Genomic DNA, 24735 nt, shown 5'->3' with positions numbered 1-24735 from the left:
AGGGCCTTATAAGATGTCACCCTAGTCACAAGACATTATTTGCTAAATGCTGAGAAGGTATCGGGAGGGGCTGTTGGATTCAGCCAGAGGAAGCCATGCTCCCCCCTCAACTCCTGCTAGATCTGAATTCATGGCAGGCAAAATTATAAAGTTTAACATTTTTAGCTAAAATAAGACTGGGAACCTGTCACTAATTGTATTTGTGAAAATGTTGTACCATACAAGGATAGGGTAGTGTGGAATTCCAGCAGTGTGATTTTTCAGATAGAAAATTAGCTACGCGCAACAAAAAGTAAATATGACTTGTAAAGTTGTCAACTTTCCTGTGGTAAACTAAGGTGTTCTGGATTTATCATGTGCCTCACACCGAATGTCTTATCACAGATTATCACAAGTGCACTCAACCTCCACCCCATGCCTTCAAAATAAAAAACATTTCTCAACGCCATGTTATGTGACACAGTAATAAATGAGTCATCTTTTTTTCTACTTCTAATTTAACACCAGAAAATGTATACTTACGTTTACATCCATTAGGTCCAAATCCATAAGTCCCTGGGGCACATTTATCACAGTTCCTGCCAACAACATTTGGACGACACTGACACTGTCCTCCATTAGGGTCACACACTGCACTCAATGAGCCTTGTGGATCGCAATGACATTCTGGATAAAATAAAAATAACAAAACTGTAAAAATGTTTTCAATACCAAAGATTCTGCCTATATCATTGGACATTTCACTGTCTCACATTTAAAACTCAATACAATTTTATATATTTTATGCATAAGTCTATTAATCAAGTTCTAAAAAGAACCATCCAAATATAATATTTACATTTAGTCATTTATAGATATGTTTACATGCCTGCTAAGGTATATTGTCAATGGTGGCCAAAAAAGGCTAAGGCTCTTCTTCCAGTATAGGCAGCAGTCACCTAGTTGGAACTCTATAGCACCTTCTTTATGGGTCAGTGAGGTCTTACAATCATCATTCAGATCTTACTATGGCTTTTGGTGTAAACAGAGGTCATGATGCCATGAACATACAGTAGTAGTATTTTGTATTTAGAGCCTTAACCTTATGTGTACCATAATATATTCCTATTTCTCATCATCAAAGTGATTCAAAATAAATACATACCCAAGGCGCCTTCATGTAGCACTGCAGAGATACTGAAGAGGAAATGTTTGCAGACATCAGTCAATGGAGTTTTCACAACACTTTGGCTATTCTCTGAACATCTGTATCTCTCGAACGTCTGCCAGGCATTACTGGTATCATCTCCTGAACCTCCCATGCCGAATAAGTCAAGTGACTTAACATGAGGCAGTAAAACAATCTGTGGAAAGAATTTTACCAATTGAGTTAACATTTTAGATAAATAGATATATATTTTGCAATTTCATGTTACAAGAAAACAAATATTCCCATGGACTAAATTTAGTTCTAAAACAATTAACTTGTGATTAAGTATAGAGTGCAGCCCTCACTAAGCTTAGTTGACTAATTAAATCAAGTTGTGCTAGGCAATGCTTATACCTGGAGATGAGCAGTAAATGTACAAGTTGGACTTTCAAAGGGGCACTGGTCTGGTTCTGAGACGTCTTTACAGATTTTAATGTAAAAATAAGACCTCTCTTTGGGATTAAATGTTATCATACAATTCAATCCGGGAAGGAAGTTTTACATTACATTATAATTAAAATAGTTGCTCAGAAAAAATGAGAGGAAACAGTGGGGCAGATTTATAAAAAGGGTCCTCAGGTTAGACAGTGCTTGACTAGACAGTCTTATTCTGCACCAGATTCATATAAGTGTCTGTTGCTGGATCTGGTGCAGTATAAGGCTGTCTAGTCATACTCTGCACCTCCTATTAGTTGGCTTACGTTACACCAGAAAATTAGGAGAAAATTCTGTTGGGTCAGCAGTATTTTTGGCACATGCACCTTTTTGGTGTGAGGCCATGTCCCTTTTCACAGGCCATGCCCCTTTTGTTGAGCTAGACGTGGACATTATTCTGTTGTAGGCAAATTAATAAATGTCCCCCACCGTCTTAACAAATGTTATTAACATTATCATTAACATACGCATTTATCATCTTTAAAAACAAGTACTGTACTGCATATTTGTTCTTATTGATTTGAAGAAGACATCATTCTGATGTTGAGACATATAACATATCTTGGACTAGGTGGACTAGGCAAATAAAGAGCCCTGTTAATGATATTTGTCAGTTTTCCACCCTGCTTGACACTTTAGGGTAAGAAGGGCCCAGGCGGGCATGAGCGCCCAGTGCTGCCCTATTTAGTATAGTATCTGCCAGATATTCATATATTAAATCTATGCCAGATGTTCAGTATGCCAACAGGAGGGGGGAGGTATTAAGACTGGCGTTCAATGAACCAGTCTTAATAAATTCCCCCATTTACTTTTTTTAATGCAATTCTGAGATACTGATTCCATACAGAGACAGTTTAAAAAAAAACTAATGAAAAATCAAACAATTATAATTGAAAATACTAATACTTTAAAGGAAAATATACTTACTGAGTCAATTAATGTGTACGGATTCTCTACATTAGAGTTAACTGAATACCTAGGCAGTTCCAGACGTATTGTATAATTTAAGCCTTTTTCAAAGCATATGGGACGTGGGAGGACAATATACCTGGAATTATGGAACAAAGCACATCTTAATTATTGTCTTCCTTCTAGTACATTAGAGAAAATGAGTATTTTAAAATCAGGAACCTAGTGTAATCTTTACACCGACTGTGCATAGAAATATCAACATCTGGTTGTTCATCCAATGTATCTTATATACCATTATAAATGGGAAGAAAAAGTACTCTTCCAAACATTTGCATGAATACAGATCTATGTTAACAGGTTTTGAAAGTCCTGTATAAGCATAAAAATGCATAAAGTGCATCAATTATGTGCACATTTTCAGGTATAATCTACTCCAAATGCTAACTTTCTACTCACCGAGATCCTGGTGGTAAAGCCACATTCTGGTTATCATCAGTGGGTACAGTATTACCACATCTGCTGCTTGTGGGAATTTTCCCAGGGCGTATAACTGTAATCACTGCCTCTTCCCACTGCTCTGGAAGCTGACACACAAATACATATTAGCATTTTGTGACAGTGGGAGCTCAATATTGGGATTTAATGGATAAAACCCTACCTGTGGTTCATAACGAATCAAAAGATCATACTCCATAGAGGTTGGAATATTGTTGATATGAAATTCCAAGTACGCTCCTTCTGGAACTTTGGCAAAACCAGGTCCAGTCCAGGAAGGAGTACGATCTTGAGGAAGTAGCCTCTCCACAGCATTTACACCCTGTTAGGAAACAGCAAAGACTATGAAAATCTAATAAAGAGAAATTAGAACATCTTAGGAAAAGGATAAATACTTACAGGTCCAAAATCTGCATCCTCAGCTTCATAGATGTAATGATCTAAAGAAATGAAATAAAAACCAGATTCCACTTCGTTGCACTGACGGCCAATCATGTGTGATCTACAGCGGCACTGGCCAGATTCAGGAGAACAGCTGTGGATAGCATGAAACCAAACTGAGAAATCTCATTTATAGCAGAGATGTGACATAACAATAAGATATACCAGAAGACAATCCAGAATACAAATAGAAATTTCCTTTGAACCACGAACAGTTGAACAGTATTACTTGAGTATAGTTTTTATGTATGTACATTTTCTATTTTCAAATGGGTACTGGTCCAGTAGAACATTTGCATTCTTCTTTTTAGGGATTTACTGTCTACCAATAAATCTAATTTTTATAGTCCTCTTGTTCCAACTGCTTTTTACCAGTTTGCAAGTTTTATAACCCATGTGTTGCCTGATTTACAACAACTACATAAAAAGCATTGCTTTGCTAACTAGTTGGCATGTTACAACTAAGAAGTCAATGATTAAAAGAGAAGAATTTAAAGATTTAGCTTACTTATTGTCGAATGAACCACCACGGTCACAATCGCAAGGCCGACAGCCATCTAAATCATTGCTCAAACCCCAGAATTCAGGCTGTACAAAAAAGGCACAAACATTTCTGTTATTTGCATTTTAATAGTAGTTTTTTTATTGCGTATATTAGCAGCCATTAACAAGAGTGTGTTGTAATTTTTTATTAGTAATATTACAAAATACAACAGAATATTATCAGATAGAGCCACGGCATACTTTGCCTACTGAAGAGAAATAGGTGAAAATAGATGAAAATAGTAAAATATTTACCATCTGTACATTCCTGAGGACTCATAATGTACTTATATAATAATATGAGTGAGCAATAAGGTGAGGAAGTGACCTACTCTCAATAGGACAATCCTGTGTTATCTATATTTAGGTGTTTTGTGGCCATACAAATGAATTTCCATACAAATGCATGCTCAGATCGGCCAAGCATACATATGACATTCGTATGAATGTCATACATAAGGGATGTAGGCATTACTTAGCAACGGTATTTTAGAAACAAATATTAGATAAGATTAATGTTACCATGCACTGATCACACTTCTTTCCGGTAGTAAAACGCTTGCAATAACAGTTGCCATCTTGGGAGTCACAGGAATTTCCACCAGGTATTGTTCCCAGTTGATTGCATCCACAAGCTTCAGTAGATACAAAAATATTGTATAAACCATTTGAATTAGTCATGAAGTAATAATGTATACATAAATCATTGAGAAAGAATTCTTACGTTGACATCCATCTGGATCTTCCGCACTTAATTCATAGTGCCCTTCTTTGCACCTATCACACCTTTCACCTTCAACATTTGCTTTACAACGACACTGCCCAGCAATCAGTCCAAATGAGAAGTCAGTATAGCGGTCACATATTCCTCCATTTTGAGAACCAGCTGGGTCACAATTACAAGCTGAAAAAGAAATCTGTGTATTTATTCTTTACTTTATTATACCAACATATTCTGCAGTTGGTATCCAAGTAACAATGTAATTCTTCATGGAGGAAATACATTCATTCAAAGATTTCTAGGCAAATGAAACTGCTGTGAGAATAGAGCCTTATAAAGTCATACAACACCTCTCCTCAGACATAAAGTGCAATAAAAGGAACAATAGCTGCTGTTAGCTAGAAATGATGGAGCACTGCCAGAAACTAAGGCTCAGAGTAAAGACTTTTAGGATACTTACGTTGACATATATTTGGGTCCCGGATGTCCTTGTCTGGGTGCTGATAGAAGAATGGCTTGCATTGCTCACAGTTCCGACCCATTGTGTTATGCTGACAGTCATCACATACCCCACCGCTAGTATTTCCAGTTGACATATAAACAGCCATGTCAAAATGACATTGTGTGGAGTGTTCATTACAATTACATTCTGCAGAATAAGCCAAAATGTATACACTGTTAAGAATAGAACATTAATACATAAGCACACAGATCTACAATATATAAGCACTACTAGTTCTGTGGCTGACAATAAAACCTTGAAACATATAGTTTAGTCTTTTAGTAGAAACCTATGAGCCACTATTTTTTCATGAATGATGCTCTTTATTGTGTTGTCACTTACTTTTACAAGCATTGCTGCTCCGGCCTTCTGCTGGTCTCCAAGGTAAATCGTGGTAAAAGTCCATGCATTGTTCACAATTTAAACCTTTTGTGTGATGTCTGCAAACACAACGACCATGGACCTCAAGTGAAAGAAACATGTCTTGTTAGAGGAAACAGCTCATGATTCATTATACCGTGTATAAAATGCATAGAGGTTTCAAAAGCAGACGATGATAAAATTGCTAATTATGGTATTGTTAAAATGTTAGCAAAACTGCTAAGAAATCCTATTTCTTATTTATTTCTATTAAAAATGTTTTTTATTTATATTTATTTGGTGAAGTGTGTCTGTCTGCACCCAAAAAAGGCATGGAATTTTCTCACAATGCTACTTGTATCCACTAATATGTCTTCTTCCTCTAATGTACCTAGAGCAATAATTTGCTTTAATTTTGTAAGAAGATCTATGTTTGGCATTGTTTTGGTACAGTTGTGATGAAAATGCTGTTTTGCCACTTTCCATTGCGCCAAATAAAAATAGGACATTGCAAAGTCACTTTTACATGGACCTCGCTTGCACCAAATTAATTATTTGCATAGACTAGTTTCCACAATGGGACTGAATTCATGATTTGCGACTTTCAGTTTAGATGCAAAGTTTGATGCAAATTGACTCCCTGGTCTATGTGCTTAGACTTTTGATGTTTTTTGCAACTTTTTATGCGACTGTCGCAAACAATACTTATATCATAAGACACTGCCAACGGCCAAAACCACTTTAACCCCTTAACGACTTGGCCCTTTTTTGTTTTTCATTTCCAATTTTCACTCTCCATCTTCAAAAATCTATAACTTTTTAAAATTTAGACGGAAAGAGCTCTGTGAAGGTTTTTTTTCTGCGTAACAAATTGCACTTCATAGTGACTGTATTTAATATTCCATGCCATGCACTGAGATGTGGGAAAAAAATTCCAAATGGAATGAAAATGGGGAAAAAAATGCATGTGCGCCATTTTCTTGTGGGCTTGGATTTTACGGCTTTCACTGTGCGCCACAAATGACATGTCTACTTTATTCTTTGGGTTGGTGTGATCACGGGAATACCAAATTTGTATAGGTTTTATAATGTTTTCATACATTTACAAAATTAAAAACCCAAAAAATTATCTTTTGGGGGGGTTACCATCTTCTGGCGCTAATAACTTTTTTATAGTTTAGTGTACAGAGCTGTGGGTGGTGTTATTTTTGCAACTTTTGATGATGTTTTTAATGCCAACATTTTTTGGACTGCACGATCTTTTGATCACTTTTTATTGAATTTTTTATATTTTTCAAAATGGCAAAATAGTGCCATTTTCAACCTCAGGCGCTATTTTAAGGGTTAAACGCAGTGAAAAAAATCATTATTATATTTTGATAGATCGGGCATTTTTGGGCGATACCTAATGTGTTTAGGATTGTTACTGTTTATGTATATTTATATCAGTTCTAGGGAAAGGGGGGGTGATTTGAATTTTTACTTTTTTTATTACAATTTTTTAAAACTTTTTTTTAATTTTTACTTTTGCTATTTTTCAAACCCCCTAGGGCAGTGGTGGCGAACCTATGGCACGGGTGCCAGAGGTGGCACCCATAGCCCTTTCTGGGGGCACCCAGCACAGAATTTACCAGTTGGACTCAAGGCTTCCTCCTGCAGTCCAAGACAGCCCAGGTCATGCTCAGTGCTATTTTAAAGTGACACCTACTTGGCTGCCAGGACTACAGGAGGAGCGAGAAGGTGTGGGCAGAGATGGATTATCTTTGGAGCTCCTGCTTTGGGTCCCCTGATTCTTCCTGTTAAGGGGAGACTGGAGGGAAGCTACAATCCAAAGGTCTCCTGCTTTCTATTGTATTGGTGTCCTCAGGACGCCAATACGATTGAAACTTGTGATACAGCAGAGATCAATAGGTTACTGCTCAAACTGTTATGTTGGCACTCTGCGACATAAAACTGGGTTTTGGTTGTAGTTTGGGCACTCCAAAAGGTTTGCCATCACTGCCCTAGGGTACTTTAACCCTAGGTTGTCTGATTAATCCTACCATATACTGCCATACTAGAGTATGACAGTGTATGGGGATTTTCCTCCTCGCACATTGTAATTAAATGGTTAAAGCGATGACGTCATGAGCGACGATTGCCACCAAGCGCAGCCATCTTTTTGAAGCTGTCGGCAGCTTTGCAGCAAAAATATGCAGCAAGGTCTTACCGGCTATGGAGAGGGCTCAGCCCGGGAGCCCCCTCCATGCACCCACACCCAAGGCGTGCCATACTTTTACTGCACGGGTCAGGAAGGGGTTAATGAATATAAAATCAGTGAAGCTCCAAAGACATAGAAATGTTGTAAGGAGCTGTTCTAATGGCATAGAAACAAACGCAGCCTGCAAATTTTCCTGTATGAAAATTTTGGGGCTGCAGCAAGTGCGCAGGCACGGGGACAGAAACATCCCATGCCGCTCTACTCCCTGCCGCCCCCTGGTTGCCCACACCCCGTTTTACACCCCTCTGGTGTGGCGCAGAAGCCCTAATAAATACTCCCCAATATATCTATTGAACTGGGGACATATTATTAACATAGGGCTACAGTTAACACTATATATTTTCAGTAAAATTGACAGGCAGCAAATATACCGCTTTTCTGATTCCATAGGACCCTTAAAATCATGTGGCAATATGAAGCATGATATTGCATATATGATAGAATGCCGAAATTTCATTATGCTTAGAATAATAATTATAGTTACATTTTGTATCAAATGATTGCCAAGAACAAATAGGTAACAAATAAATAATTACCATTCCTTCAACATTGTCAGCATAGCCTTTAACAGGGGCACATTCACTGGCATGTCCATAACAGAAGCAATTACCACGGACAACCATATCGTAAATAGCATAGTAATATTTTTCTTTGATTTCAACTCTTGAATCCAACAGGTTGTCTCCCAAAGTGTGGAGCTTTAAGAATTTGATTCTTAAATTTGTAATTCTCAGCAAACCTTCAGACAGAAAGATAAATATAAATAAATAAAATAAAATGGAAGCAAAAGCATTAGCTAATGTAAAAGTCCTATGTCAAGAAAACATCCCAGAAATTATGTTTTGTTTCTGAGTGTTTCATTTGTGTGGGGAGGCTGCTAGACAGCCTAATAATGGGGGAAGGGGTCTACTGCTGCACTGTATATTAATAAAGGGGGCTTCTGCTGGACAGAACATATATATGCGGGGCTGCTGCTGGACATTATTTATAAGGTACATGAGTATGGTGCTGTGTGTATATCTCTGTGTAGCATACAGTATTTGTATATTTTCAAGTGTAATGTGCAGGAATGGCAAGGTTTTGGTATATAAGGTCCCAGTCCAAAGTTTTCATGGGCTACACCCCATAAGTGGCTGAAGTAAGTGACATGCCCATGTGTCAGAATACTGTCATTAAACCAGAGTGGCAGTGAGCAGGTCATTTCCTCTCCACTTCCAGTAGGAATGGAAATTACTTGGTCTGACCTTTTGCTGCTCAACTTTCAGGGGTTAGATAAGTCACCCCATATTAAAGGATACATCTACATACAAAGACATATTGTCACCTACTTTTAATTCTAGGACTGTACGGATCATCAATGCGGAAAGCTGGATCTAACACACGAAAAATCACCTATATGATCAAATTAAAAAAAAATTACAATAAAAACTTTTCTAAAATGTAAAATATTTTATATGAGCTTATAATAAAAAAAAGTAAAAAAAATACCTCTCCTTCAGAAGAAGGTTCAATGTCAGAGTATCGTGAGTCACAGATTATATCATCCACTTTTTTCATTGGGCCAACTGAGATTCCAGGGAAGGAAGACTCACAATCATATGCAAAATATCTATATACTGCCCATGTTTTCCCAAAATCCGATGATCTTTCAATTAACATTGCAGCTGGGCGGAATGTCTAAAAAAACAAGTGAATCTTTTATAACATAGACATCTGCTCGTAGAACTCAACTACGGTAATAAAATTTATAAGGTTTGACCAGCAATAAAGCTTTGGCAAGATGCTCTCGAACATGAAAGCCTTCCAAAACTACAAGAACATGTCTAACTATGTGAAGTAAAAGAGCACGAAATATATATTACAAAACATATGTTATTTCCTGTCATCTGTTTAGATCTTTGACAAAGAAACTGTATGCAGATGTGGTGCTTCTAAACACACAGCAAGAGGATTAAATTTATACACTTCCTAAATGGACAGAATACAGCACGTATGACATAAGTTTGATGTAAAGGCATTTTCATTTTCTAATTTTTCTTCAATGGCTGCACTGTTCAATGCATGCATTATGTCTTAACAATAAGCCCTTATACTGTACAAGTTTGTCCCATACTAGCAGCTATTGTATCCACAAGGAGAAGTCATGGATATCTAACCTTAAAGGTCATGATGAGATGAGTGAAATGGAATTCTGCTTCAAGATCCAGCTGGATGGTGACATTTTCCAGACCTTCGTAAAGAAAACAGAAGAATTTTATTATTCTCAATGCATCTTGCTTGGAATCAAACACAAGTATTGGTTGTCTACTAGATGGATAACACATGTTTAATGATTAAACTAGCTTAGAAAGAATATAATAAAGATAAAAATGTTGTAATTTTGCAAATACCACTGAGTATATCAAACAGCAATCTTACGCAATTGGGTGCATTATAACATTCCCCTATTAAGTCATGGCTCTAGTACCATAAGGCAGGGGCTACACCACTGTGCTAGGGCCATGAAAACCGTATTGTGTACTGGTCAGATTTTACAGACCAAAAACAGTAGCAAGGATGGGTCTCCTTACACCATGGTGATATATTATGCTTGCCAGCGAAACAGCAGACCAAAACTGAAATCACGATTAAGGTTCCTGATGCAAGGATTTCCACCTGTGGCAGTTTGGTCAGTCAGTGGATTCCGGCCAGCACATGGGTGAGTTGTCACAGACCTAGCATGGTGGTGTGGTGCCTAAATCAGAACAGAGTAGGAGTTCTAGAGCACTTAGCTTAGTAAATGTCTCTCAAATAGTTTTACATAATAGATTATTCAATTCCAACAGGTTTAGAATCTTTGTAAGCCCACTGCATATATTTACCATTTTCTGACTGCCACCAAAGATCGAAGCGATGTGGGTCGAATGATGTGACTACATTTTCTATTCGATGGCTTTCTGTGTTAGTTTCACTGTCATAAGGCGTTCTTGAATCACATATGAAGCATTTTTTTTCATCCTAAAAATATGCATGTCAGTTAATATGTTTTTGCATCTAATATAAAGTAACATTTTTTTTAGTTTTTTTCTACTTTAATGTCGCTCAACAAATAACAGTACATTTATGACATATTGCAAGTTCTTCAGTTTGATTACAACAACTGACTATTTACATGCATCACTTTAGACTTCTGGGGCCACATGGGAAATTGGAAAGGATTTAGAAGACCAGACTAACATTCTTGACTCAGTTCTTCTCAATACCTATGTACTGTATTCAGTATAACTTGTATAACCTATCCGTGCATAAAAAAACTGTAAATAATACATCACAATGATTCAATGAAAATGGGGAGGACCTAATTGCATCATTATTTAATGATGGCGAGGAAAACTCACATTTTTCAACAATATCATGTGGGCTTCTCAGAGACAGTTAGAGGGCCCTCGGACCATACAATGCCCATGTCTGCATATGTAATATGTTTGAATTACATCACAGGAGAGAATATTTCCTTATATAGCTAAAAACAATGTTACAATCATGTCTACAAGAAATATCTCGACGTATCAGCTTAGTGATACTCTCCAGTCAAAATCTTTAGCATTTACATATATAATGAGCTATGGACTGATCAACTACAGGCTTGCACTAGATTGTAGCCTGACAAACTGTGTTTGGTACTTAACAGTACAAAACTAGACACCCAATCTACAAATATAGTATGCATGATTTATCACTTAGGCTCAAGCCTATCTAGAGGAACAATTTGAGAGCAAAATCATAGAATATTGCATAGTAAGCCATGCCCAGTGTCCACATGTTTAGAAGAAATATCATAAAACTAAAGTTAACATTATTTATTAAAAAATGTGGCAAATCTGAGTCATTCGTAGTTTTGAAGTCTAAAATTGAAGGAGGTAAATAAAATTTTAGATCATATTTGCAACTATCTAGATTTCCGTATGTACTATTTCAGTAAGTTTTGTATTATATTCATTGTATAAATGCATTTCTACAGTGGTTTTAGATTACTTTAAAACATTAAACTAAAGCCAGAAGCTGTTTGTCTCCTAAAAAATAACAAAAGGAAATATACTCTCCTTACTCTTTATCTATTTCTGCTGTGAGAAAAAAGTTTGTCACAGTATAATCAGGGGTCAGGAGGTCAAAAATAATCTACTTTAAGTCACCCTCTGTGGAGCTTCACCTCCTCCTTTCCTGCTCATGCACCATGACAGGCTTTATCACAGCAGTCTGTCTCTTAGCAGACAGTCTGTGCCACAGAAACATAATAAAGTTCCTTCAGAGTTTATAACAACACATTATTCATCAGAAAAACAAAAGTGATTTTAGGATGATAAAACATCTGATACATCCTTTTATGTGCTGTTAGTTGCAGCAAGAATGTTAAAAAAAACTAATTTTTATTCCAGGATTTGTGCCTTCTGGTGCACTGGTGTGTGACATCTCTTCAATGAGCACAGCTCAGCCTCCGCCCCCTCAGTAACTGCTGTAGTATTTAAACAGAAGTGACTTTTAGCACCCTTGCATCCCAATGTTTCAAGTTCAGCTGGTCAGATTGACTTAGCTGTTTGTGGATACCACTATGTGCTGATCGATTTTATATGATTATTCAATAAAGAAGCAAGAATTTTTTCATTAAAAAGGTGCTGGATTGTTTGAATCTTTTTCATTGTCTGCAAAAACCTGCAACCAGAGGGTGTATCCTCTTGCACTTTCAAGAGGACGGGGAGGATCACAAAATGCTCACAGGTGTAAGGATTTCCTTCAAAACACACTTTTCAGATTGACTTAGGTTATAGTCAGAGAAAGAAGTTAGCCTGAAAGCCTGATAGGACCGCTATAATATGTATTTACTATTAAATGGATTAACTGTATATCAGTACAAAGGAAGTTACAGGGATCAGAAAATGGACTGGACATGATGTGTCATGCATTATAAAATACAATAGAGGAAACGTGCAAATACATTTTCCCGGATGGGATGAGGAAAACATTGCCTCATTTGGCTACCCTGTAGAGAGTCCTGTAACATCAAGCATGACTTTCAAGGAGCATAATGACATGATGCAGGATTAATGCCAAACCACTTTATCTATTCCAAAATGAACAGATTCCCAACTCTAGAAAGTGCTTTTTGCCTCTTGTCAGTAGAGTGCAGGGAAATGGTTTAAGGAAATCTATGATCAAAATCAAACATGGTATACCAGGAAAACTTACTCATTGATCCAGATACTGTGACAGTGGCAGTTTTCTTATAAATGTTATCCATGGCTTTCTTCCTGTTAAAATTATACTAATGCACCAGAAGGTCTTTGGGGGTGTTTCCAGAGCCTTTAGTGCTGTTGCTTCACTGGCTGTTACAGTGAGCAGTGCCAGTCCCCCTTCTCCTGCACTTTCTGCTGCTGCAAGATTACTCAGGAGGAGGGAGAGAGCAGGGAGTTGGGTGAGACATGTTCTGCTCATTGTAACAACCAGTTAATCTTCAGTACTAAGGGACTTTAAACCCTAAAGAGACTTTAAGCCTTTTTGACCCATCAGCAAAATTTTAAGTTTATTTTAGAAGGAAGGAGGCAATGGATAACTGGCATATTACCACAGTCTAGGATGCCTAAATCTGTGAGTAAGTGTCCCTGGTTTCTCTTGCTTGATTTTGCTGGTAGATTTTCTTTAGCTGACCAAGAGGCTTTTGACTATGGTTTGTAAGTAATAGCTCTCCTTATGGAGCCATTGCCAATTAATGCTGCATTGCAGGTGTTTGTAGACTAACAGCCATTGGCCCACAGTTATTAAAGCGTTTGCACCAGTTTTCTTTCTGACTTTGCAATGAAAAGAATGTGCAAAATTCAAGACATAAAAAATGTGTACCTAAAGGGTCATGTTAGTGCTTAGTTGGAGTTTGTGCCGAATTTAATACTGACATGCGCCACATTTCTGCAGATCACACAAAGTGCACCAAAAAAAATGGTGCACACTTCCAGAGCAATGCAGGGGGCGCCAAATTCATGAAGACCGTGTGCCAGTTTTGATTAATGTGGCGCACTCTGCACACTGCACAGGAAAACTGCACTAGTTTTGATAAATGTTGGCCACTGACTCTCCACTGGGGGATTCTGGGTTTCCCTTAATTGGTAAAGTCTCCGTTAGGAGAGCTCTTACTTACCGACCCAATATACAATAAAGGCATTCACAAAAGTGCTTAAAGACAAGCATGGAAACAGGTAGGAAATTTTGAAAATGATTCAAATCTTAACCAATATAAAATGCTGGTAATCTGCATTGTTCTGAACTCTGGACTAAAAGTTAATGAAAGAAAGAAAAAGGTCTTCTATCCAGAATGCATAATAAACAAGCACAGGAAACACTGTGCAGATGCAACTGTTCAAACAATGCAAATGTGTGTGAATGTTCACATTACGCCCAGTCTACAAGCCAGATGTTTTCTGTTTAATGGGGAATGTTGAGGGGGAGAGCTGTATCCGTGCCTGGGAAGAGCTGCATATCCCCCATAGGACACATTGCATCCATTCTGTATAGCTCAGATTTCATGGGAAAGGAATTCTACTAAAAAACCGTGTAAGCAGTGATGGGAGTACAATTTAGGAGGATCTTGAAAAGGGATTACCTGGAGATGACTGACTATACAGAAAGATTCAGGCCTCTGGACTCCACATGTGGAAGATGCAAAAAGTTGCTCTGAACGTCCTATTAACAAGTCACCGGTGGCTGGGTAACAGCTGCCTTCTGCACAGCCATGGCTGAAATCTGGTTCTTGAGATCGAACAAGTCCCAGAATGATAACTGAAAAATGATGTTAATAAATCTTAATTTACAAGAATTAATAAAAGGTTAATTTATATAACATGGACTGTGATGTGAAGTTTGCTTATATATGATGATACATGAAAAATGTCTAGAATGTAATAAGTAGCCTTTAAAGTTACTGCCTGGGTGGTTTCTCTATGTACATACTTTATTGCTAAAAGCTCATAAAGAACAAACCTAACAAATTCCTTCCAGGCAAGAAAAGGGTTTTTATATGTACAAACAGGAAACAGCATTAGCATTCATCTGTTGTCTATGTCATACATTTTGATGCAGAAGGAATTGACATCATGAAGAATAATGACGTTCACCTTCTAGTAATTAGCAGTTATATCCAGACATCACAACAGATGTAAGAGCTCAAGATCTTGAGCAAAAGAAAAAATAATGTTAATTATATTTAGAGTTAATAGTGAATAGATAATGAGGAACCATCTAACAAGACTCGTTCTTTCACAGTGGGGCTAATACCTTCAAATTCCACAGGTAGTACACTCTATGGTCTGAATATTTAGTGCAGTGTCAACCACATAAAATGTTCTGTTTAAGTTTGTTGGAGCAACTTTCACTCATAGATGACCCATTCACTTCATTAGGTGCACATACAGCTTGCTATAACTCCTAATTCCAACATGAATGTTAAGAAATGATTCTATATTGCAAAGCTGTAAAAATCCTGGTCACATTTATTTCAATGCTCCTACCTTCACTATACAAAGAGCACACCACACTAATCAGTTAACCACACAAAATTCCACAACTTAGTTCAACTTCAAAGACTAAACAAACATTGGGATTCAATAGTCTTCCTCTTCTCGGAAAGATGTGAGGATTCCTGTATTAGTGCCCCTTCCCAGGGAGCTCCATACAGAGCTCACAGCATATAATTTTAACTCACTTCTCCTGGCATTATTTTATTTTGCCTGGAGTCATTGTTATATACTGTATTCATTTCCAAAATAGGAAAAGATAATCCAGGAACATTGCTAAGACATTAGGGTAAGAATGTGTCTCTTAGACCCAAAAAACACTAAACCACCAAAACTGCTGTGCAAACCTAAGCTAAGCAACTACCTCTCCAAGCAACTTTACAAAAAATCTACAGGGAATAAATCAGGGTCACAGCTTGTTCTTGTTCCATATTGCCCTTTGCCACAACATGTAACTCCCTGTTATAATCCCTATAATTGTCTATATAGGGGGTTGTGTGATCCCTCTAGTATGCTATTGGGTGGGAAGCTATAGAAAAGAGCAGATTTCAATACAAAAGGGACCTTAGAAGCTTTATCTACATACTGTTAGAAACAAGTAGACCACTCCCTGCTTCTCATTTCTGTTCTCTCTCTTGGGGGCCATTAACCGTTTGTATGCACCAGGATGTGAAGCCCTTTAGTGGAACAGCATTTTAATCTTTTCAGTTTTAGACTTAAGTGTTTTTTCCCTTTCAAAAAATAAAAAAAATGCAAGGAAAACCCTGCCTAAATATATATGAGTGAATCCATGCATCTTTAAGACATACATAACTCATAACAAATGCAATCTTCAAAGAAACATAACACAAAACATATTTGCAACAAAGACAGATAATGATGTCGTCTCACTTCGTGTGGGTCTGAATGGCTTCCATCTGTACAGTTTAATTACTATGCAAAAAAGTATATGGATGCTGAAGTATTAAGCTTTATATAGTGTAAAGATTATCTCAGAATATTAACTTATTCCTCAGTGGAGAATATAATAAAAAGTCAGCAAATAACATGGAAGACGCCTCTCAATTAGAATAGTTCACCAAAAGGTCTTCATTATCATTGAGATAAGTGGTAGAGTCTATACTTTGTTAACACAGGAATGCAAGAACATCCTGTGCTTAAAAGGATTGCTCAAGCATGGAGGTAGGCACTATGGTACACTATTCTGATAGCCCAGGAAGATGTCCACAATATATAAATTGCTGCTTCATATTGTAACCATTAACAGCAACCCTCAGGGGCATACTGATTTCATTAGATATTAACTTGGTGAACCTGAGAAGAACAACTTCTTCTGGAACAAACCCCTGGCAGACACACCCAGAGCAATGTAACTGTAAAGCTGTGCTTACACAGTATAGTGGATTATTACTGTTTCAGTGAATGAAATGTAAATGTAACAATTGTAGAAACATTTCACAAGCAATCATAAGCAAGAAAATAGTCATCACTTTACTACATTGATTCGATTTATGTCATATATCAGGCAGTGTCCATCTTCAAGGATGGATAAAGATCATGTGAAAGCCCAAACAACTGGACACAAGATCATTAATTCATAGATCTATCTCATATACAAAATTGCATAATGTGTATTCAGATCCCTTAAAGAAAAGTGTGACAGGTTAAGTATTGCTTTCTATAGCACAGACCTCACTGGAAAGAGTTAAATGCTATGTTGAAGGTCACATTGCAACAGACTCTCAGTTATGAAGTTTCACTCCAGCATCTACATCACTATAAGAGGCAAAGCAGACGAAATCACATGGAATCATTAAGGATAGAAGTCTGATCCTTACCTAGTAGGAGTGCTGGTACCTGAAGCTGCCCCATTGTACTTCTGGCTGGGGGCTTATTCAGGATTAAATCCCCCCTGTAAACGGAATAAAATACAATGAAGGTAGGAGCAGGACACTGAGTATAACAGAGGTATAAAGCAGATCATCTGTCTTACAGACTGCTTCCTCTTCTGCCCCCTAGATGACTGAGGAATTTCTCTATTCAGACCCAAAAAAGTTGAGACTTTAACTTTGCTGAGCATGCTCAGTGTGGACTACATGACCCCCACCTCTTGTTCTGTACTTTAGTCACACCCCTCTATGCACTGCTGTGTCCTCAGGAGGTGACTTGTTCAGAGGTAAGAATGAATGAAAGGATCATGAAGAGATGCTAATGAACAATTACAGTGAACTCAGTAAGAGTTTGAGACACTTTTGCACTGTACATGTTAATATGCCACCTTGTTATACAATAGGGAAAACTGTTTATTATACAAAAGTCCTTAAAAGATACAACTGTAACCACAGTGCAGACCCCGCTTCAGCTACAGGACTGCTAAATTAATGGATTTTCCCTTGGGAAAATAGTTCCAAAAGTGTCAAAGGTCATATGACTCCCAACAGAGGGAGACGTAAAAACTTTCCTAATATCCTTCTGTTGCTGAATATATTAACACAATTATCACAAAATCAAGGAAGCTTCATTCTGGGTTCACACTGTTCAAACATCTATTAGTTTTTAACAATATTTCTTATATACATAGAGAACATAAACTTACATTGGGTCACTTAAAGCCAATTTTCTGACAGTGACTCAATATATAACTTGGCACAACTTGCTTAATTTGAAGGGAACCTGTCATCGGACTTCACCAAGTTTTTGCAGATGTCTTCAAATGGTTTATAAAATGTAGTTTTAAAAAGTAGCTAGGACACCTGATTCACAGAGGGGCATCTCCCAGAGTGCACAAATGTAAGAGCAGTTTCAGTGGAATGCGTAGTACAAAAACCAAATTGTAGGTGGTCAAGGAGGGAGTTTGCTGAGCGATAGAGTGCACAAATGTGGCACTTAAGGTTTGAAAGAGGATGAGTTTGGCAGAAGGGAGGAGGGAATAAGGGAGCTTACAAAGATGCTGGCAGTGACTCGCTGAAGATAGGAGACGCCTCCTGTGATTTGGGCAAGTGTTCTGGCAGGATGCTACTTTTTAAAACTACATTTCCTGTGAATATAAGCTATGGATTTTTAAGATGAAAATAACTTTATAAACCATTTGAAGACTCCTGCAGGAACCTTTCATTAGGTTTTAAGGTGAAAACCCCATGATAGGTTCCCTTTAAACACTTTGAACCACCTATTGGTTGTCTTACTTTCTTTGCACATTTTTTGTAGTGAGGTATATTCTAAAACAGATCAAGGTATGTAGGCTAGTTATTTGGCTTTGTAACTAAACTAAAGATTGACATGTCTTGCTATTTAAATAGTTTTCCCCACAAATTCCACATATTCTTTATCTATGGGATTGTTGGGATTCGCAACATTCATGAAGTCACTGCTTCATTCACTTCTATGGAACACTCAAACACCTTTTTGTAGTCAAGGTCACAGACATACTTTCCTGACATACATATGATAAGCTATATTAGAGAAATTTCAGGTTTTTTGCTGATAACATTTTCGTGGGAAATTTAAAATGCCTTGTTTGCCAGTTTTCTTTGAGCCAGGCTTGCAGGGACAGGCTTGGCATTCACACCATATTCACTATAATCAAAACTATATCTGAAATCTCCACCAGGTCTTAGGTGGCATTCAAGCGGCAGAAAACACCTCTGAATATCCTAAGAGACTGGAGCCAATCTTAATAAATTTCCATCTATGCTTCAGAAGCACATGCTCCTATTGGTACCTCCATGTCTTCTCCACTGCCCAGTGCTGCTCTTCACATACCCTTTACAAAATAATTGATATGCTTCATAGAAGGTGAAAAAATAGATCACCAAACAGGAATTGCCAGACCCTCCTCTGAGGCAAGAAGCACATTTATAAAAGGTCGCTGAGAATCAGTAAAGAAACTGGAAAACAGTGATAAGATTATTAGGTTACAATGTCGTTTTTATGTGTAGGTTCAAAGACGTAGAGTATATCAGTCGCACTCCTAAATGTGTCACAGGTGCAGAGAATTGGAACCCTACTGTAACATATAAGGAGAATATATCCTGGCACTCTGATTTTGGATGCAAAGTGAAAAAGTATTTTAATAGTGGGAACTTTTTATTTTGTACATGGAGCCGCTGGTTGAAGGAGAGGCAGTAAGACGAGCGTAGTTTGAAAAGCACAGCAGTGCCAAGGGAGGACGCACGAGCGCGGTCTATGATAAATATGCCCCAAAGAGTTGTTAAAGACAGCAGAGAGACATTCACTCATGTTCTGGTTTATGTGCAGAAATATACAGTTTGGTATCATCAGCAAAGAGATGATACTGGAAAACAAATCTGCTGATGGTTTGTCCAATGGGGGCAGTATATAGGGAGAACAGAAGAGGACCGAGGACTGAGCTCTGAGGAACCCCAACAGTGAAAGGAAGGTGAGAAGGGAAAGATCCAGAAAAGGAGACACTGAAAGTGCGGTCAGAGAGATAGGAAGAACAACACAAGAGTGGCCCTTTAGGCCAGTGGAGCGACGCATTTTGAAGCGGAGCTAGTGGTCCATAGTATCAAATGCTGCCGAGAGATCCAGAAGAATGAGGGGACAATAGACACCTTTGGAATTAGCAGTGAAGTGATCATTGGAAACTTTAGTAGGAGCAGTTTCAGTGGAATGCATAGTACAAAAACTAAATTGTAGGTGGTCAAGGAGGGAGTTTGCTGAGCGATAGCGGGTTAGTCAAGCCAGGCATTCTAGGAATTTGGAGATGAAAGGGAGATTATAAACGAGTTGGTAGTTAGTAGCACTGGATGGGTTTGGGAAAGGTTTCTTTAGTAATGGGGTAAATTGGCATGCTTGAAATAAGAGGGAACCACACCAGAAGAGAGAGAGAGGTTGAAGATTTTAGTGAGGTGAGAAGTGACTGCTGGGGAGAGGGTCTGTACGAGATGTGAGGGGATGGGGTCACTGATACAGGTAGTGGGTCGAGCAGAGGAAAATCCATCCATCCATCATTCATTGCGATATGTTATTTTTTACATCTAGTGGAGAATTTTGAACCTGTTTATGAATATATTCTCATGGATCAAAGACCCTCCATTTGCAGACATTTTATGCACAGGGATGTCTGGCTGATGAAGTAAAAGCAGAATGCTTCACTTCACATATTAAGAAAGTGGTACAGAACTTTTAATAGATGTATATTGGGAAATTACCTAATATGCTGTGCTTACCTGACACTTACACACACACATTACAAAAAGCATGAGGTAAACAGGCCAACCCCTTAAAGTCTAGATTTGTTTTACTCTAAAATAGCTATAATATGTGAATTTGGATGTAATTTTTTACATTTTAATAATGATTAAGATAATGATTGAGAACACGTTATGAACAAATATGACTCCTTCCTTACACCCTGGCATTTATTCCAAGCTCTTATGTGATTAAGTGTCTGGAATGCAACTCTTACAAGCACTGATCTGTAGGAATGTGGTGCATGTCACACACCATCTATGATAACTGCAAACTATAGCATGATAAATAGTATTTCATATTCATTTGACAAAAAATGGTGGAATATTTCTTACTCCTGCAAATAATCTTCCCGTTCAGTGGGGGAATGCAGAAGTAGAGAAGAAGCAAGAGGAGAGATAAATACTTGTCAGCCCACTCCCATCCTCTGGCTTCTTCTTGACCTCTGCTAGGCCTTGCTTTCCCATGCTGGATATCATTGCGTGGGACTAAGCAGTATGCACTGGTTGAAGTTGTTGAAACACAACAGATTTATCTTTTCTATTTCTAGTTTTCCTGTCTGTCTAGTTTCTTTTTTGGTTTGTTTCTTAGTTTGTTTATTTGCCATAGTTTTTTTTAATTGTGTTAAATTAGACCTGTGCCTGTTATTCTAACGAGTTTGGCTGGTGTGGAGGACGATGTGACTTTTTTTTATATAGTCACAAATTTCTGTGCAAAAAAATCACAATTTTGGTCTTTCTTCCAAGTTTGCTACCTGACAAAAGACAAGATTTTGTGCTTTTTTTGCAAAATTTTACAAAACAAAAATCGCAGATAGTCAATGCAACTAATATGCACCAAAACATCTGGATAAAAACATAAATAAAGTTCCTCTTGGACATGTGGATGAGTTGAAATGCAAATACTGAAAAGCCTTAAAAAAGGGCACATTTCCTACTGCTCAAAAATGTGTGCGACTTTTTTAATCTAACAAAAAATAGTCTTGTTTTATTCTATATTGTGACATTTTGGCTCTATCTGAGGCTTTTTCATGCAATGTGACAAATGTCTGGGGTGCAATATATACACACAATATGAGATCACATGATCACCAATTTATTATCAGATTAAAAACAGTATTATCCATATTCTGAATTAAAATATACAACATCATAGAGATTAAACTAGTCACCAAGTATTGTTCTTTGCCTCATAGTGTACTACTTTACCCCACATATCTCATAATACATTTAATTATTCTCTAATCTCATAAAGTGACAAGTGCATCAGCAACATTACCATAATTAATAACGTAACATCCCCTGATCTCTCTTAATATAAGATAGTTTTCCCCTTTATCTTTACAAATGGGCAGGTGTAGCATTGGAAATAAGCAATCTCAAAATTGGTCTACGGGTCCAAACTGACGGAGTTTACGCCCATATTTACTAAGAAGCTGCAGTCTCTTAGTAGATATGGGTGCCAGACTGCCAGTGAGGAGTAATTTTAACACTGTGTTCAAAATGAATTTCCCCCTTATTGATCACTGTCTAGTATGTCTTTGTATGCACAAGTTTATTAGGTCTATATAATTCTAAGGTGGCTTTAAATGGGCACTTTAAAAATGTGGTAAATAGCTAGTAAACAATTGTTCTTTCTACTCTATGCAATGTGTTATTTTGTAAGGGAATTTTAGGCTGACATTGTTTTACAGTGTTACCCAGCATGTGTATAAAAACGTATTTGTCCTGGAATTAATTCTGCAATTATAGAACAGTTTGTTAGTATTGTCTACATTTACTAACATCCTGCACTTATCACACATCTTGACCTCAGGGCATTCACTGCTAAGACAAGTACAAGACTGTTAGAGATCACAACGGAAATGTGTCTAAAACATTTTTTGTACTGTCTACAAAGATCAGAGTAGTGCAGGTAATAAAAGCATCCATCACTTTACAGTGGTAAGATGTAGATGTTTTGTCTTCCAATGGTCAGCCTCCCTCCTGTAATCAGCTAAAATTCCTTGTCACAAGAAGCTGGTTGAGGGAAAGATTCCCAGACAGATGCAGTTTGAGTCATTGCTATTTAGACATCCCCCAAAAGATATGAGCCTGCTTTGATGTGGATTCTAGATGAAGACATTTTATAGAATGTCTCTTTAGCTTGTGTTATTCTGTTTCAATAGTTTTTATTGATTTAACAGGTTAAAAGCTCAAATATCCAGTGTATTAAAGCAGGTACATAGTAATGAACAATTACAAGCTTACATCTTAAGTCTTAAATTTAAATTACCCAACGCTATATGTTCTCATATTAGGAGTTGTGCACATATACTGGTTGTCTGTAGGGGTTACGCAACCATTTTAAAGATACAATCAAACCAAAATGAACTGTATACAGAACAAAGAAAAAAAAACACTTGCAGGAAATTATTTGAATACATAAATTTCTACCACAAAGTGGAAATGAAACTTACAGTCCAAGGTGGGAGAGGTCAGTTTACTATAAATCAACAGCCCATGGAGAAGAAAGCCAAGGCTGCTATATCTTGAAGGGATATGAGGAATCCATATGCCAATGCTGCCTTATAGGAGTAGATCTGGTTAATCTCAGCTATAATATCTTCAGGTGTAGGAATGAATAAAGATTTTCATCTCCTAGTTATTATAATCTTTGCAAATGTAAGAATTTTGCCAACATTTTAATCAGTGTAATGTAGTGGCAGATCTATCATCTATCAGTTTTAGGGTTTGCTGGTACCCAACATAGAATGATATAGTTTAGTAACTGAGATACTCTGTACCAAAAATGATATTTATGTGGGCATGACCACAGAATATGGTAGAGGGTTCCTTTAGCTCCACATCCCCTCCAACAAAGATTAGAAGCACCTGTGTACATGTGGTCCGGTGTATAGTACCAATTTAATATAAGTTTAATAGCAGCTTCAACCTGTGGGCAATTTTTCAAAGACTTATGAAAAAGTCTTATGAAGCATGAAAAAAATTCCAAATGCAGTGAAATTGGTGAAAAAATGCATTTGCGCCATTTTCTTGTGGGATTAGATTTTATGGCTTTCACTTTGCGCCCCAAATGACATGTCTTCTTTACTCTTTGGGTTGTTATGATCACGGGGATACCAAATTTATACAGGTTTTATAATGTTTTCATACATTTACAAAAATGAAAACCTCTGGTTCTAATAATCATTAAGTTACTTCACGACTGTTTGGGAGCCGCTAAGTTTATATCATAAACAAAAAAGAGGGTACATTTAGAGTAGATTTTTTTTTAAAAAAAGCAACTTATCAAAGTTGTCAATGCATACTGCAGGCAGTTGTTCTGCACTGCAAGACTGCAAGACCATTTTGTAGGTGATGGTTATTGCTAAATATTATTTTCAGGTCCATGGATTCACCTATTTCAGACTTTTCTGAAGAAGTGGGGACAGTTGGAGGGTTTTTGCATAAAAAGGTTGTACCAGGTTTTATATTTTCCCCCTATCAAAAGGATAGGGCATAACAATGTCATGGGTGGAGGGCCCATTATTACTAATTAATGGAATGACAGGTTCAGCATGTGACTTCTTGTTGTGTATTAGTAAAACCTGATACAACCCCTTAAATTTTGCAAATGGAAAATAAGGAGTCTTTATGCCATAAGAGGTTCTAGGAAAGAGACCTGGCAGATATAAATGCTTTCTGTCTGTCATTATACTGAACTTTTGGATGTCTTGTCAGTATTATTCAGGAGCATGCAGCAGTTCCCAATGATATTGAAAAATCATTTAGATATTGAAGCTTGGATTATGCAAATCTGTATGAAACTGTATGGTGGCATGTCGCTTAATTTAGTACTAACTAATTTTTTTAATCAAACAAAAGCAGAAAAATGTAAAAGGTTCATAATATAAGTTAGATTTAAAATAGCATATTCTTTAAAAAAGAAGAGGAATCATCTATTTTCAAAGTCAGTATTTACAATGACACAATAAATGGAAATGTGGAATGGAAGGAATGTGTAAATGAGAGATATTGGGGCAGATTTATCAAGCAGTCTGAAAGTCAGAATATTTCCAATTGCCCATGGCAACCAATCACAGCTCCCCTTTAAAATATTCATGAGCACTGGTGAAATGAAAGC

General features: G+C 37.3%; 1 protein-coding gene across 2 annotated transcripts in view; it reads right to left on the bottom strand.

The window, feature by feature from the left end:
- LAMB1 (laminin subunit beta 1) overlaps positions 1 to 17483 on the bottom strand; it is a 38820-nt gene extending 21337 nt beyond the window's left edge. Inside the window, exons 1-19 of one of the 2 annotated variants that reach the window (XM_072147132.1) lie at positions 17390 to 17483; positions 17235 to 17308; positions 14487 to 14662; positions 10720 to 10855; positions 10015 to 10088; positions 9347 to 9535; positions 9187 to 9250; positions 8395 to 8597; positions 5581 to 5701; positions 5197 to 5385; positions 4740 to 4919; positions 4538 to 4650; positions 3981 to 4060; positions 3431 to 3566; positions 3195 to 3353; positions 2993 to 3120; positions 2552 to 2672; positions 1145 to 1343; positions 523 to 666 (exon numbers count right to left, since the gene is read on the bottom strand). In XM_072147132.1, coding sequence (XP_072003233.1) covers positions 523 to 666; positions 1145 to 1343; positions 2552 to 2672; positions 2993 to 3120; positions 3195 to 3353; positions 3431 to 3566; positions 3981 to 4060; positions 4538 to 4650; positions 4740 to 4919; positions 5197 to 5385; positions 5581 to 5701; positions 8395 to 8597; positions 9187 to 9250; positions 9347 to 9535; positions 10015 to 10088; positions 10720 to 10855; positions 14487 to 14662; positions 17235 to 17268 — 2446 coding nt within the window. In that variant the 5' untranslated portion in view covers positions 17269 to 17308; positions 17390 to 17483. The other variant, XM_072147133.1, reaches the window with a different exon arrangement.
- Positions 17484 to 24735: the final 7252 nt, after the last annotated feature.

The sequence above is a fragment of the Engystomops pustulosus genome, chromosome 4 (genome assembly GCF_040894005.1).
Source record: "Engystomops pustulosus chromosome 4, aEngPut4.maternal, whole genome shotgun sequence".
Lineage (NCBI taxonomy): Eukaryota > Metazoa > Chordata > Amphibia > Anura > Leptodactylidae > Engystomops > Engystomops pustulosus.
This window is presented reverse-complemented; position numbering and strand designations above follow the sequence as displayed.